At 35.1% G+C, this 15,167-nt stretch overlaps 1 protein-coding gene across 3 annotated transcripts; it reads left to right on the forward strand.

The window, feature by feature from the left end:
- Positions 1-4,616: 4,616 nt before the first annotated feature.
- On the forward strand, positions 4,617-12,137 carry LOC135595279 (chromatin assembly factor 1 subunit FAS1-like). 3 transcript variants are annotated; one of them, XM_065086000.1, is made up of 13 exons: positions 4,617-4,756; positions 4,929-5,938; positions 6,076-6,175; positions 7,111-7,258; positions 7,359-7,482; positions 8,968-9,338; positions 9,615-9,974; positions 10,076-10,157; positions 10,234-10,371; positions 10,811-11,218; positions 11,295-11,432; positions 11,528-11,582; positions 11,728-12,137. In XM_065086000.1, the coding sequence occupies exons 2-13, from the start codon at positions 5,183-5,185 to the stop codon at positions 11,904-11,906; spliced, it is 2,859 nt and encodes a 952-aa protein (XP_064942072.1). In that variant the 5' UTR covers positions 4,617-4,756; positions 4,929-5,182; the 3' UTR covers positions 11,907-12,137. The 3 variants fall into 3 exon arrangements, with proteins under 3 accessions (XP_064942072.1, XP_064942073.1, XP_064942074.1); XM_065086001.1 differs by lacking the exon at positions 4,617-4,756 and having other exon boundaries at positions 4,950-5,089; positions 5,175-5,938; XM_065086002.1 differs by lacking the exon at positions 4,617-4,756 and having other exon boundaries at positions 5,037-5,938; positions 10,811-10,969; positions 11,060-11,218.
- Positions 12,138-15,167: the final 3,030 nt, after the last annotated feature.

The following is a 15,167-nucleotide window of genomic DNA, read 5'->3' on the forward strand; positions in this document are numbered from 1 at the left end:
AGTATCAAAAGGAGCTTCCCTGATGATTACAAGAGCTGGAAGCAATAGAAGCATCGATACTACTGGATTCTGTGTCCATCGAAAAGAAAGGATTTGGGAACAGAAACACCCCAAAGCATACAACAAAAACTAGATATAATGTTCAACAGAATTCTTCTTCAAAATAGAAGATCCAATAGTATTTATGGAAGTTCTCATCGCTATCCACAGGTAGGCAGAATAGATTTCTAATTTCCGTGACGACATTTTAACATACTATAAATTGACATAATTTCCATGATGTCTACATTGAACATTTGCAGGTTGTCATCAATTGGGCCGATGGCCTTGTTGAAGGATCTAAACCCCCTCTTGAGGAATAAATATCAAGATAGTTTTCATTAAGTTGATCGATGCATTATTCCGATAAAAAGACAGTAACATGAGAAAATCTCTTTGCAAAAGTAACTTCATTCCTGAAACGTAAGACTTCTCAGTGCATCTTTTAGTGATGATATCAAGATTCAGTGGACCATATCTGGTATACTTGCAATACTTTTCATAACGAAGTAGCATGGCATGCGGACTATTAAAGTAGAATTCCATATGCAAGAGCAAGATTAATGTGTATGGCTTTCTGATGTACAATACTTTTGGGACAAAGCAAACAAATTCCAGATGTGCAGTGAGATTAGCATGCCTGGCATAGTAATTCAACATGTAATAACTAAGATGAGCATTTCTTAATTGGTATAATCTAAAGTAGGGGGAAATAAATTCACATACAAGCACAGAAAATATGCTTTCACATTTAAAATCCAATTGAAAGCATACAAAACAAGATCTGTGAAACAATAAGGTCTTTCAAAAGTTTGGTTGTCGTGTCAGTGAATGCAATACTCTAGGTATCTCAGCAACTTAAACAGATTGAATGACTTCCAAGTACAGGATTAAAAACAAATGGGTCATCTTAATAAGTTTTAGCAACATATTTCAGGTATTGAGCATGTTTCTATTTTTTTTGCCAAACTGCTAAATATCAGGCTAAATCAAATTAATTACATATTTAATTGTTAGCTAGCTAGCTGCCAAGTATCACAAAAGTCCTAGATAGACAAGCAGTGAACCAGAAAAGCCAAATATTTTAGCAATTACAAAGGAAATGCCTTTATGATGCTTACATTTTCTTATGTCGGAATTGTGAATGACCTTTATCCACGGCCTCTGTGTATTATTTTGTCAAAATTCTATATTATCAGATGTTGACTGGGTTGTCATCTCCCAAAATATTTCTCTTCCTTTCAGTTTTGAGTTATACTCTTTCAAGTGATATCAAGTCTGTCTGAGCATATCCAGGGAGTAGCATAGCAGACTCAGAAAGTGAATAAAGATACTCCCTAGCTAAGTATTGTCATGGTTTTAAGAGATCGTCTTGGTAATGGAGAATCTAGCAGCACATAGTCCCATGGAAATTCAAATCCAAAATCATTTAGAAACTACATAATCTAAAAAGGCCATATGCTGAACATCTAGGACTTGGTCAAACTCGCCAAATGTCTGCTATGAGTAGACCATGTTTAAATTTGTTTATCGTCCATCTAGATATTGGCGAGTCACTGTCATCACCTAGTAAAATCTGCAGCTTAGATAACTATGACCTTCCTTCATACATGAACCAAAATTCAAGATTTTATAGCTAAGATTCTATCAGTTGCGGCAAGTCGGTAACACACATTCATCAACCTATTGTTACCAGGGAATGCATGATCAACATTTAAATCATTTTTGTCCGTCCATCAGTGCAGCTGTGCCTAGGTAAATGCATCTGGATGGACAATGAACCAACCACTGTTCAATATGCTAGATTGTATATAGATCTCTGGAAACTTAAATGCATATAAAGTATATTCTAGTGACGAGTCTGCAACTTATGGTTGTCAAAGTGAAATGAGTATGCCCACCGCAAGGAATGGATTACTGGTGAATTGTAAGTAACTTTTTACTATCAAGTATCAATTAACAAATGCTAACAGAAGGTGAGATTCCAGTCATAATGCATGTGACCTACCATTGCAGCAATTATATAGATCTTCTTTTCTTTCTTTTTCCATTTAATTTTGATTTCTTGTCATAGTTTCAGTAAGGTAGCTTGTAGATAGGCTAACTAGAAATGTCAAGGTTTAATGGCACTGAAACACAATACAGCCTGTCGACGACAAAATCACCTTTGAGCAACATACATGGCTTATCGATCAGGATTGAGATCTAACATCTTATGATACTTACAGTCAGTGATTGGTAGCGCACGGCCACATCTCGAATTGTTTTATTTGGCAACTTCTTGGCAATCGTGGCATATTGGTCGATGCTCGGTTCTGAAGCAAATCTGCAAGCAAGTGAAATTAATTATGGGAATCTTGTTTTCCATTTATCATTACGGAGCATAAAAAACGTTAACGTACTTGGATAGATGAAATTGATCCTGTTGTAATAATCAAACCTCAAGCATGACAGTAGTGACTAAAATTGAAAATTTTCTGTTATTACCAGTGACTGTGACTAGTAAATCAAGTAAAAGATTATCAAATAAAATTTGATTGTAGCAACCAAAACTTGCACATCCGGTTACCATGTCATATAAAATGTTTCTCCTCGTAAAAGAAATGAAAGAGATGAGATATAATATATATTCTCTGATATAGGCACTTAAAATGTGATAAAATTCTCGCTTTACCGGTTAAGATGGATGATGAACACATAACCTTGTAATAGCCCATTACCGTGAAACCCCTCACCGGCATTTGTCGATAAAAGCTCACTCCATGTTGACATCTCCAAATATGTATAATAAGGTAGATGCTTCAACTTATATCAATTTTGCCTCAAGGAATATGCTCGTAGATGGATTCTTAAAAACAAAGCTAGCAGCCGAAACACATGGATAAAATCGAAGACACTGTCTTCAAAAACAAAGGCCAGTAATTTACGAACTTCATTCTACCATCAAAGAGGTCCCACTAAAAACAATCACTCGAAACAATTTCGATCGGAATCTTCTGCAATTTGAAGGACATTTGGTTTCGGTCTTACCCAATCAGATGCAAGAACAAGCAACCAAGATATCATGTTCGAACAAATGTCAAGATTAAGAGTAAACACTCACATAATTAGCAACCATGGTATAAACAGCACACTCATGAACTCCAGCATAAAATATTTCTAGGCGAAGGATGTCCATCGCCTAAGAAACCGGGCTTAAGCGAAAAGATCAGGCAATGCTCACTCTATAACGCCTTCCTCGAAAATGGCCCGCTCCGCCTCCGTCCAATACGTCGACGAGCCCGGGTTGTGCTTCAGGCCCGACCCCTCACCCACCGCGACACCCAAGCGGGCATTGTTCAGGCCTCCGACTCCTCGGCCTCCATTCACACCCACAAGATTCGACCTTCCCCTGGATGCCATTCAGGAACCTCTGCTGCATTTGCTTCGACGAGAGATTCGGGGAAGGAGGGATTTATAGCGCATGGCAACGAGGGGGGAGGGAGCAGAGGAAGGCATGGCAATTAAAGCGCAGCAAGGTCGTCTTTTTACTGCGGCTTGGGAATCCAAGCCAGATAAGGAGGGATTCCAAGTTGACTTCCCGTCAGCGTGGCAGCATAAATCTTCCAAAGATATACTTGTTTGACTTTTTGGTGGATATGAATTACATATAGCTTAGTCGATAATAATGTTCGTGAACGAAGCATTTTCCAAAATGGTACGGCGACAAATTAAAGATCTTTTTCATCTCTCGATAGTTTTGACAAATTTGATGAGTTCTATTATGAATAAGAAGAATCTATTCGAGTCGAAGTTTGTCGGTTGGATATGACAAAATTGATCCGATTCTGTTGTCGAATCTTATAGGGATGAAGACATCCCAATGTACAAAATGCTCATAAAAGAGTCTTTAAATTTAGGTTCATTTGATTCTTAAATTAATAAATGCACAACATAGATAAAATATTAAAGGTTAAGAAGATATGTATACTAAACCCCCTATTTATAGTATATACTAAAAAAAGTATCTTGTAGTTATAAGAAACCCCCTATTTATAGTATGCGATAATCGACCATTTATGTCTACTAAAATATTCTCTAACATTCATGATTCTTATAATATTTATGAACCTTCTTTCGATAAATATGAGTTTCATGTGTCGACGAATTATTTAAATTTAAGTTAGAGTTAGTATATTATTTCAATGAAAATAATATTTTAGGTAGATTAGGTATGTTATGTTTTTAATTCATATCAATTAATATTAAACTAATTTATGTCGATAATAATATTAAAGATGATATGAATATTAATGAAAGAGGCGTATGTATTCTTAAAATCATAAGGGTAATTGTGTTATTTTCAAATATTACAGGGATAGATACGTCAATTTGATTGTTTTATAACGGGAATTGGACCCTCACCGACTCGCGTAACGAGGGAAGAAAAGGTGCCATTGGCGGGAAGATTTCGATGCCGTCGGACGGTCCACGTATCATCTGCTCTTCGTCGAGTGACATCGTCCGTTGGATCAGATCACACGCAGCGAGTTATTAAAGCCGTTCGATGTGATGGCCGCTCTCCCTCCCCACCCCGTCGCGTCATCGAACACAGTGGAAAGGGTGGCCGTAAGGGGGGCGAAACGAGAGGAGAAGAACGCGCGCTTACTCGTCGGAGAAACCAACGATCTCAGCTGATCCATGTCCGTTACTATCCATTTCTCGGATCGATTTGCAGGTGACGTTTCGATTCTGTAGACGCGCGGGTTTCGGTGGGAATGAGGGTTTGTTTGCATGTTCTCGCCGTGGATTTGTGAGGGATTTTGGGGGTTCGCTTACGGATTTGATGTATTTTGGATTTCTTAAAGGTTTGTGAACTCTAGGTTGGATCTTACTCTTCGTATTTCTAGGTGTACGGATCTGGAGGCGGCGCTTCAAACTAAAGTGCAAGAATGTGGTCGAATTGAGAGTATCTGAAGGGCTGTAGCGTCGAACGGGTGGTCTATTGTGCTCCTAAAACCCCAAAAAATTTTCCTTTCGGGCAGCGACCGTCATTTTTGTCTACAGTGTGGTTCGTTGTGTGATTTTTATGCTGATCTCAGGAGAAACCTTTAAGATTCTGAGTCTTAATTCTTTTGAGTTGTGGTGTGAACTAGTTTAAACAATGACAACGGGATGTACTGGTGGTGTGATTCCTGGCGCTGATCGAACTGATGAATGTAATCCCCCCAAAGTTGATGAGGATGCCATGATTTTGGAAAAAATCCCAGTGAAAGAGGAAGAAAGTGTCGTTGTCAACAAAGCCCCTGAATTTGATGGGGAGTTTATGGATCCTGAAGATACCCCTGATGAAGAAGCAAAAAGGAACCAAACCAAAGCTGATCATGATGAGAAGGGAGTCCATTGTACAAATTCAATGTCCCTTGATATTCCAGCACAAGGCTCAAAACATGTTTTGGGAAAGGCCAAAGACAATTCTCATGTCAAGAAACGGAGAAACTGCCACACTGAAGTGAAAGATGAGCAGAAGGGGGCAGGGAAGCAGTTGAAAAGAAAAAGAGTTGCTACTGATGGGAATACGAACTCTGATGATAAGGAATTTCTTACAGCTGAATGCCGGCGTGAAATCAAAGAATTGTTTGAGTATTACAAGGAGTTTTCTGGTCTTGGGCTGCAACATGATGATAGTGAATGCCATTCCAACAATTTGATGATTGCTTATTTGCTGGAGGAGAGAAGTCTTTCATTTTCCAAACTAGTCGAGGAAATTTATGACAAGTTGAAGGGAAGAGAGGGGATTACTCTGGCTTCTGTTCGCAGTACTGTGCTTTTTGTAGGACAGAGAGTGATGTATGGTATTTCCAGTGCGGATGCCGATGTATTGGAAGATGAGTCAGAGTCATGCCTATGGTGCTGGGAGGTAATGATGTTGCTATTGTTATTATTTTCCCTTTGGCTGCTTTAATCCAATTTATCTTTTTGCAGTCTCAATGGTTAAATTTTTGTGCTGGAAAGCTAAATGCAATTGCTCTTGATATTTGATATTTTGTTGATCAGACAAGAGATATCAAATTGTTCTCTGCTGCTCTTCGTGCCATTGTCAACATTCGACGCATAGCTCGGAAGAAGATTCATGAGAGAATTTCTGCCCTCTGTGGTAAGAATCTTTGTTGTTTTGACTTTTTGTGCTATTTGTTGGCAGAGACATTGTGATCGTTTTAATATACTTAAATTACAATGTAACTTTAAAACGTGACACTGGCAAGATATCAGTGTAACGACTCAGGACAGAGCGAGATTTGGATACTCTTTTTATGCACACGCCAATAGATGCTTGATTGGGTTGGCTATAGTGTTTTTTCCTCATGGGCAGTGCTCTAGAAAAAGGAATATTCCTTTCATCTTTCTTGGGAAATACACATATAGCTTGCTTTAGTAGTAAACCAATGAGTTCTTTTCTATTAGCACAAAATTTATACTCCTTTCACATCATGGAAATGGTTTTATCTTTGTTGCAAGCTATAGCATTTTTACGTAACAAGCAGAAGATAGAGCTTGTTATTTTTGACAATTTAACATACACAATAGTTCATCGTCCTCTCCCTTAGTACCCAAAAGAATGTCCTCCTTTTGATGGATTGTTTGGTTTATTTACCCTGATCTAATTTCTTAATTTCTGATGAACTTATGCTTAAGATGACTGCTGATTTTTTTTGTAAATCTCATTACTTGGCATTTGTTTATTCTGAATGCCTTCATTATGCATTGTTTCTATGTTTTGGACCCTTTCACATTTGTTGTATTAACTATCTCATGTTCTTTGCATCCTAAAATACTTTTTGTTGCATTCTTCAATGCTCATGAAAAGAAAACATTCAATTATGGGAATTATGTTTTATCATTTCATTATACAATGTTAGGTATGCATATATTTATCTATATCACTTTTGTTGGAATCTAAAGCATTAAAATGTTTTAGTATGCTATGCTACACCGCACATAATTGTATGAAATCTTTGGTGCAAAATCTTAGTGTTTTCTTCTTTTTGCATTAAAGATTTCAGCTGAAAGTATACATATCTTGCATTTCAGCAACATTATCTGTGTTGACAAGTTCTGAATATAAAGATGGCCAAAGAACTGATCTGATGAAGCCATCGATGATTCTTGGCAAGATATTGAATAAGCAAGGGATTTCTTCATTAGTTGAAAAGTTGACCCAGAAGAAATGTGTCGACAAGTATGCATTCTCTTTGACTTTTTTCTGAATATTCAAATTGTCACTACTTATTTCTTTTAAATTGGCACTAACCTAAAATATTATTCTTTTGTCATGAAAGTGCTGCCAAAGAAGCCAGGTTACAAGAAAAGGAATTAATGAAGGAAGCTGAGAAAAATAAACGGAGTGCTGAAAAGGAAAAGAAGAAAATGGATCTAGAGCTTCAGAAGGAAAAATTGCGAATAGTAAGTAAAGGATTTAAGGTGTTATTAATTGGGTCGATATATTGCTTCTTTATTTATGGTGTCATGCTGTCTTTGTTTTTCTTGAACTCTATGAATTTGAAATAAGTTATGTATGCTTTGCAATAGAGAACATCCAGCAAACATATACTGATGGAAATTAAGGTTTTAAAATTGTTGATGCATGATGGCAGGAAAGTTCAATTGACTAATGTATCAATCTAGATAAAATCAAGCTAATTGTCTTAATTATGAGCTCAATCTTGGTCCGACCTATAAGGTTGCCACTGTATTAGGCTAAATTCAGAGCTGATTGTACATTTCAAATTGATTTAGTCCCTCTCATGTGAATATATCTGTCTGTTTCATGAATATGTTGAGTCGAAAAGCTTAATCTGGTACTTGGTTCAGATAGTCTACATATATGTTATTGGAGGCCAATCCAACTAAATTTTTTAGTAAACTTCTAGTTTTCTAACTTTTTATTTCTTTTTTGATGTCTGGATGTTTGAAATTTTACACATTTTGACCCCTTCTCTAGAAAAAGTTACTTTTTTTTAACATCCAGAATTTGAATGTTTGATAGAAAGATGTACTTGTAACAATTGTTTTAGACACAGGACAATTGGCATTTTAACAAGTAAAGCAGCACAAATGGATTATGCCAAATTGGATGGTATGTTGAATTACATGTGGCTTATCAACAAGGTTTAACACCAAAGTGGTTTTTGGTTTTTGGGTTTTAGGGTTAGTGGCCTTTTGAAAATGATTCTTTTAAAAAGCAAAAGAAAAATACCTAAAACTAAGGTTTTTTGGTAGTTGGATTTTATGGTTAGTGGCCTTTTGAATTTGATTTTCATAAAAAAAAAAAGCAAAATAAAAACACCTAAAACTACATTGTCAGTATCATATTAGATATACCATACTCAGTACTAATCATCTTTGCAATAAGAGCACATTCACAAGAAATTAGCAAACATTTTTTGTATTCATTTATGGAACTTAAGAAATCATGTCCTTTTTAGTCATTATGGAAATTTGTACCCTGATTTGTCATTTTTCATTTGTATATGATACCGTTAAATATGACAAGCACTACAATATCTTCGTTATTATGTGACTGGATTAAACTGTTAAGACTCCATTCTTCTTGAGTTCATCCAGGTCAAAACATGTATGCTTCATGATTCAGTGGTTAGTGTAATATTGGGGCTTGAGTTATGTGCAACATAGAGGCATAGCCTCGTGGAACCCAGAAAAAACCTTAAATTTGGACTTTTAGCCTCATTAGGTAAGTTCTTGCTGAAGATATGTTTGTCTGAAGCCATCAATTGATCTTGGTGTGTATTTAGATTCAGAAATTTTAGACAGTTTCTTTGGTTGTGAAATTTGGCAGTAACTTGATAATGGTTTGCTAGCCATGATCTCACTAAATTTAGGCTGTCTGCATTTTTTCTCACTGGTTTACTTTTCCCCACTCAATTTTAGGAGAAGGAACGAAAGCGGATGCAAGAAGAAGCTGAAAGACAAGAAAAACGCCGTGAAAAAGAAGAAGCTGAATTGAAAAAACAAAATAAGAAGCGACAAGAAGAAGCTGCCAGAGAACAACGGCGTCGTGAAAAAGAGGAAGCTGAGCAGAAGAAACAGCTTGCCATGCAAAAGCAAGCTTCTATGATGGAATGTTTTCTTAGAAGTAAAAAGAGTAGCAATAGTTCAGATAATTCTGATAGATTGTCACCTATGAAAAGCCAATCAGTTGATACAGCTTCCAAAAATGAAGGAATAACTAATGCAGTTACATCATCAATGGACTGTGCTTTCTCTCAGCAGTATAGTGTGTCTATGGAAGACCTTTGCAGGTTCATCAGAGAACCTTTATTTTTTCTTTGTTCTTTAAAATTTAGCTTATATTTTTTGAAGTTTTCTATTCTCTGGATACTTTATAATTACGTAAGTTCGACGGAGTTGGAATCTAGAATCATTCCTTACTCAAACTTCAGGAAGTACAGTTTTAAAGTTGAATGCACCTATAGTACTACTAATTCAGGATCTGCTATCAGATATATATTTAGTTGCAGCTGAAGGAGACAGTTTAAGATTATCTCAAATGTGTTATTATTCTGCAAATATTGCAGGTTGCATATTGCTGGCTGGCATAAGTTGGCTCACTGTAATAGGTCTTGCCACTGGGGTCAACGGCGTAATCCTAAGATGGAATTGATCAAGGAGCTTAAGCTGCAAAGACCATACTTGTTAGGCGAATCTCCTGACAAAATGGCAACGCCAATGAAGGATGCTTCCTCTTATGAAGTGAATAATAGCAGTGAATCAAGCTATTATAAGTTTGATGACGAACTGGAATCTTCTATAAGCAATATATCACATCAAAATGATCCTATTGTTGCCTCATCATCAGCCAGGAGCTGGATTAAAAAGCTGTTGCAGTTTGACAAGAGCTTTAAGCCAGCATATTATGGAACTTGGCACAGGAAAAGGCATGCTTTTATTCATAGAAACAAGCTGCAGATCTTTTTTCATTTTGATTTTAATTGAAGTTTTGATAATCATGTTCTTTGCTGCATTGTTGATACTACAGTGGTGTTGTTGGTCCAAGGCACCCGTTTAGAAAGGACCCTGAATTGGATTATGATGTTGATAGTGATGAGGAATGGGAAGAGGTACTTGTCTCTGAAACCTTTTCGTATATGTTACTGAGACCCAAAAGTGTGACTTGTTTTTTTTTATCTTGTGCAGGAGGATCCAGGTGAAAGTCTTTCGGATTGTGAAAAAGATGTAGAAGAAATTTTAGATGCTGAAAACTTGAAAGATGAGGATGACATCGAAAGTGAAGACAGCTTTGTTGTTCCTGATGGTTATCTTTCTGAAAATGAGGTTCGCCTTAAAACACTGATGCGATGATACATGTTTGTGCTTTGCTCTGTTCATAATGATCTTCCTTTCCAAATTCATTTGTCCTTACAATTGTTACTGTAAATTTTTCATTTCTTTTGGAAGTTTGCACTTTGATCTGAAATGTTCCAAAATTATATATGAAGCTTGTAGTTTTTGTTATTTATCTTTTCTATTCCAATTTATTTAATTCTTTTTCTTGACAATGGCCCTGTTTCAACTCAGATTGCATATTTCTCCCAAGTTTGCTGCAGAAATATGCTTTTGTCATTACTGATTGAGACAATTGTATCTCAAAACATGCATGCAAAACTAGTATTATGCTATATTAATTTTGATTTTTTTGTTATTTTAATTTTATGTTCAGCCAGAATGCTTGAACTTTGTTCTTTGTATGAACTAAACCCATATTTTTTTACAGGGAGTACAAATCGAGACATCTGAATTCCCAGATGATGAGGCAAAAGTCTCAGAGTGTTGTAAGTTAGAGGTTGATAATGAGGAATTTAGAACATTGCTGCAGCAGCACAAGATTCTCTGCACTTTTACAGAAAGGGCTCTTCGAAAGAGCCAGCCACTGGTGATATCCAACCTAAGTCATGAAAAGATCAAACTTTTGTCGGCCGAGGATCTTAATGGGAAGGCAAAAGTTGACCAGGTCTGTTTGCAGGCTCTCTGCATGCGGGCCATCCCTGGAGGAGCCATTGTAGATATCTTTACAAATCCCAGCACATCCTATGAGGATCAACAAGTGCCCCTGGCTCCTGAGGAAAGTGCTGCACAAGCAGCCACTGCACCAGTTGTATCTGATAAGGACTTGCCAGAATATGTAAGCATCGCAATGATGTATGGCCAGATTGTTCATACTTCATAATTTTCCTTATTTTGTGGACCTTGAACTGCAGGTTAGGTTGATTCAATCTTGTCCGCATGGAATTAATAAGCTGGTAGATGTGTTGCTACAGAAGTTTCCAAGCATCCCAAAGTCACAATTAAGAAATAAAATACGGGAAATATCAGATTTTGTTGACAATCGATGGCAGGTAAATTCGTTTATTTTACAGTACCAAAGCTTGTGACAATTGTCCGAAACTTGCTGAAACTTTGCTCTGGTTTCTGTTTATCTTCACATGAACAGGTTAAGAAAGATGTCTTGCAAAGGCTTGGCTTGTCTGCCTCCGAGCCCTCTCCAGGTACTGACAGTCAACTGAATCGAACAAGTTATCAACTTGCCAAGCATCTCAAAAGCAATTTCCACTTTATCAGTATGGTCTGTGTAGGTATCAAGTTTGGGGTTGTTATACTGAATGTTAACATTAGCTTGTTGATCTTTGACAGACAAGGGTGGGAAGCAGAAAAGTATAGCAATGTATTTCTCCAAAAGGTGCTTACCTCCTGAAGGGCAATCCATCAACATCTCTGAATCCTCTCCTCAGTCAAGCGCAAAATCAAAGGCACAGAACTTTGGAAGTGATGGCCAGTTCCGAGAGAGTGGTTTGCAGTTTAGGGATCTCTAAGAAATAGTTTCTGGTGGATTTTGGGTTATCCAAGGCATTGGTAGTGTATGTATAACACTGTGAATCATGGTACCAAGTGTTTGTTGTATACGAGGTATTAAGAAATGCCAGTTCTGTTAACTGGGTTGACCATGTGGCCGGTGTTGGTAGCACTGAACTTGTGAATTTTCTTTCTATTTGCAAATTTTCTTTAAGTTTCTAACAATATATTGATGTTTATTTTGGCCGTCATGGTTTGAAGCTGTGTTTGGAAATGTATTTATAATTTTGATGTGTATCTGTAGAAATGGGTTCGAGTGAATTTACTGTTGTTTAAGTGTTTGATAAATAATAAATAAAATTATATTTTAGATATGTCTTACAAGTATTGATAAATTATATTTTAAAAATTTATTAATATTATGTGATAATTTTATTTTTATTAATATTTTTAATGTATTTTAAAAATAAATGTATATTATTTAAATATATTTAAAAAATAAATGAGTCTGCATAGTCTTATAAAAAATTTGTATGATCTGGATATATATATATATATATATATATATATATATATTTATTTATTTATTTATATTTATATTTATATCATTTAGATATATAATAAATAAATAAATATAATCATATAAATGACTGTAAAATAAATGTCTGCAGATTCCCACCCCGCCCTCCAAAAAGAAAAGAACTGTCAATTTCTTTTATCCAAATAATAATGTGTAATTGCATACACGTGTGTGATATATATATATATATATATATATATATATATATATATATATATATATATATATATATATATATATATATATATATATATATACATACGGATGACCAAAATCTCAGAATATATATATATATATATATATATACATATATATATGTATATATATATGTATTATTTCTATCACCCGATAATTAAAATGTTGGGTATGTATATACATACGCAACGGAAGAATAGAAAATAAAAATCCTAGAAAATAAAAATCCTAAAATTCTCTTAAAAAAAAGTTTCTTATCGTCGTGCAAAAGTTAGTGCATAAAAACATGCAAAATCGAAAAATAATGCATAAAAGAATTACTTAGAGAGATAGTATATTCCTGAATTCCTACATATTTGTGAGATTGGGTGAAGGAGTTTAAATGCCTCCCTCTATAGCGGTGATCCACATGGTAGGCGCTATAAAGATACTCCTTAAATCATTGCTCAAAACTCTTCTTCGCGTGCACCACACAATCAAGAATGAATTGTCCTTTCTTGCTCTCCACACGTCCAAAATAGGGGAGGAGGAGAGGGAGAGAGGAGAATAGGAGGTGGCAACCAAAAAGAACCTAACTCATGGCTCTTTGGTTCCCTCCTATTTATAGAGGCTTCGTGTCAACTTAACACTGATGGATCCTGCCATATTGAGTATTGGATCTCCATCCAACTACCTAAGCCTTTTAGATTAGTGGGTCTCTACCCAATAATCTTTTATTTGTTCTTATTGTATCTCATCCATATGATCCAATAATTCAAGGCTTATTTGATATCCAATAAGATAGGGGCTCTAGCAAATATCTTATATCTGAACCTCTACTCATCGCAACACCTACCATATGTGTATGACCCTCTAGGCCCAATATCGAGCTAGTTGTGAGTCATACATATCTGAACTCCTTCTAACTTAGTAAATTATTATTTCCATAATTATTCACTTAACTCATCGACTACAAACGTACTATGCTACTACGCCGCAATCCCTAGACGTTCAATGTGAATCCAATCTATTGTACTTGTATATCCTCATTTACCGTATATTTATAGTCCCTCATCCATCTAATACCTCAGAGACCGTATACCGGATATGGTGCTGTCATGCCCATATAGTTTCTACTCGAGTCTCGCTCTAATCGAATTCTTTCGGAGAATTCTCTCTCTCAATCTGAATGACATTGACCAAGGATTTGTTTGAGCAAGAATACATAGGATATTCCTCTCATGACACTCAATAGCCCTCGTAAGGTTGGTTACCACTCCCGATGACCGATTGTGTTAGATCTAGAACTTCCAGACCTATAAGTCAGGTATCAAATAGTGGAGTACTCTTACATGACATCATTGATATCTCAAGTTCAATGACTATATACACCACTAGGACTACAGAATCACTGTCTGACAATAAGGTATCATCAACCATCCATCATTCTGTGAGCGGATCAATCAATAAACTCATTCTCCGATGAGCATATGCATTGTATCTTTAGTGTCCCTGCACGAGCAACTATGAGACCAACTGCCTCCATTATATGGATGGATATATAGTATACTAGTATGTCCGGTTATCTCGATGTCTCTCTCGAGTAACCTATAACCGGGATTATTTAGGGTTTATTTTTAAATGTGAGTCGGTCTCATTATCGTGATCTGATTACGATCTGACTCCCGTACAAATTTATGGACATCATAATATATATTTATACAATAAGCAATATAAAATAATAAAATATTAAATAATTTAATAAGTAAAAAAAAGTACGTGTCATACTGCACATGTCATCATTCACATAATTGGCTTATATGGCACATATGACTAGCTTCATCATCTAGCCATAGTAATTTTTTCTACTACTTTTTTTTATTTTTTATAGTAAATATATAATACCATCAATATATATTGATTCATCCAACTATCATCGAATATAATTTTATAATTCTTATAAATACCTTTATCTATCTTTCTAATGAGAAAAAAAATTTATTTGACTACTTACCACTATTACAAGTAATTAAATATTTATATATTTTCTTATAATAGATATTTATAATTATAAAATTATAAAAATTATAAGATTTAAAATTATATCATCATCTTTATTTCTCTCCTCATAATCAAATCCTTCGTATATCCTTTTATATTCACAATAAACATTTCTTGAATGGTATCAAATTATATCATCATCTCGATTATAAACATTTCTTGAATGGTATCATTTTTTTTTTCAAAAATATCTTTTGGTTGATCATCAAAAGGGCATAAGTACTAATGACATTTAAAATATTTTATTATATCAAAAATTTTAGAACTATAATTTTATCTCTAAATATGTTTACATTTATAATATTATTCTTAATATCTTTATTAGCAACAAATCCTACATCATTTTTATATTTACTTTTTTTTAATATATCAAATTTTAAATATAAATAATAATAATTATTTTCTTCTGATCATAATGTTTAGCAATTCTAATATTTTATTTCAAATTGCTAACCTAACTTTTTGT

Source organism: Musa acuminata, chromosome BXJ1-10 (genome assembly GCF_036884655.1).
Source record: "Musa acuminata AAA Group cultivar baxijiao chromosome BXJ1-10, Cavendish_Baxijiao_AAA, whole genome shotgun sequence".
Classification (NCBI taxonomy): domain Eukaryota; kingdom Viridiplantae; phylum Streptophyta; class Magnoliopsida; order Zingiberales; family Musaceae; genus Musa; species Musa acuminata.

Bases quoted from the DNA above. Each gene is read 5' to 3' on its own strand.
- LOC135595279 (XM_065086000.1), top strand. From the start codon at position 5,183: ATGACAACGGGATGTACTGGTGGTGTGATTCCTGGCGCTGATCGAACT. The intron at 5,939-6,075 runs GTAATGATGTTG...TTTGTTGATCAG, and splicing joins CATGCCTATGGTGCTGGGAG to ACAAGAGATATCAAATTGTT. The intron at 11,583-11,727 runs GTACTGACAGTC...GATCTTTGACAG, and splicing joins TGCCTCCGAGCCCTCTCCAG to ACAAGGGTGGGAAGCAGAAA.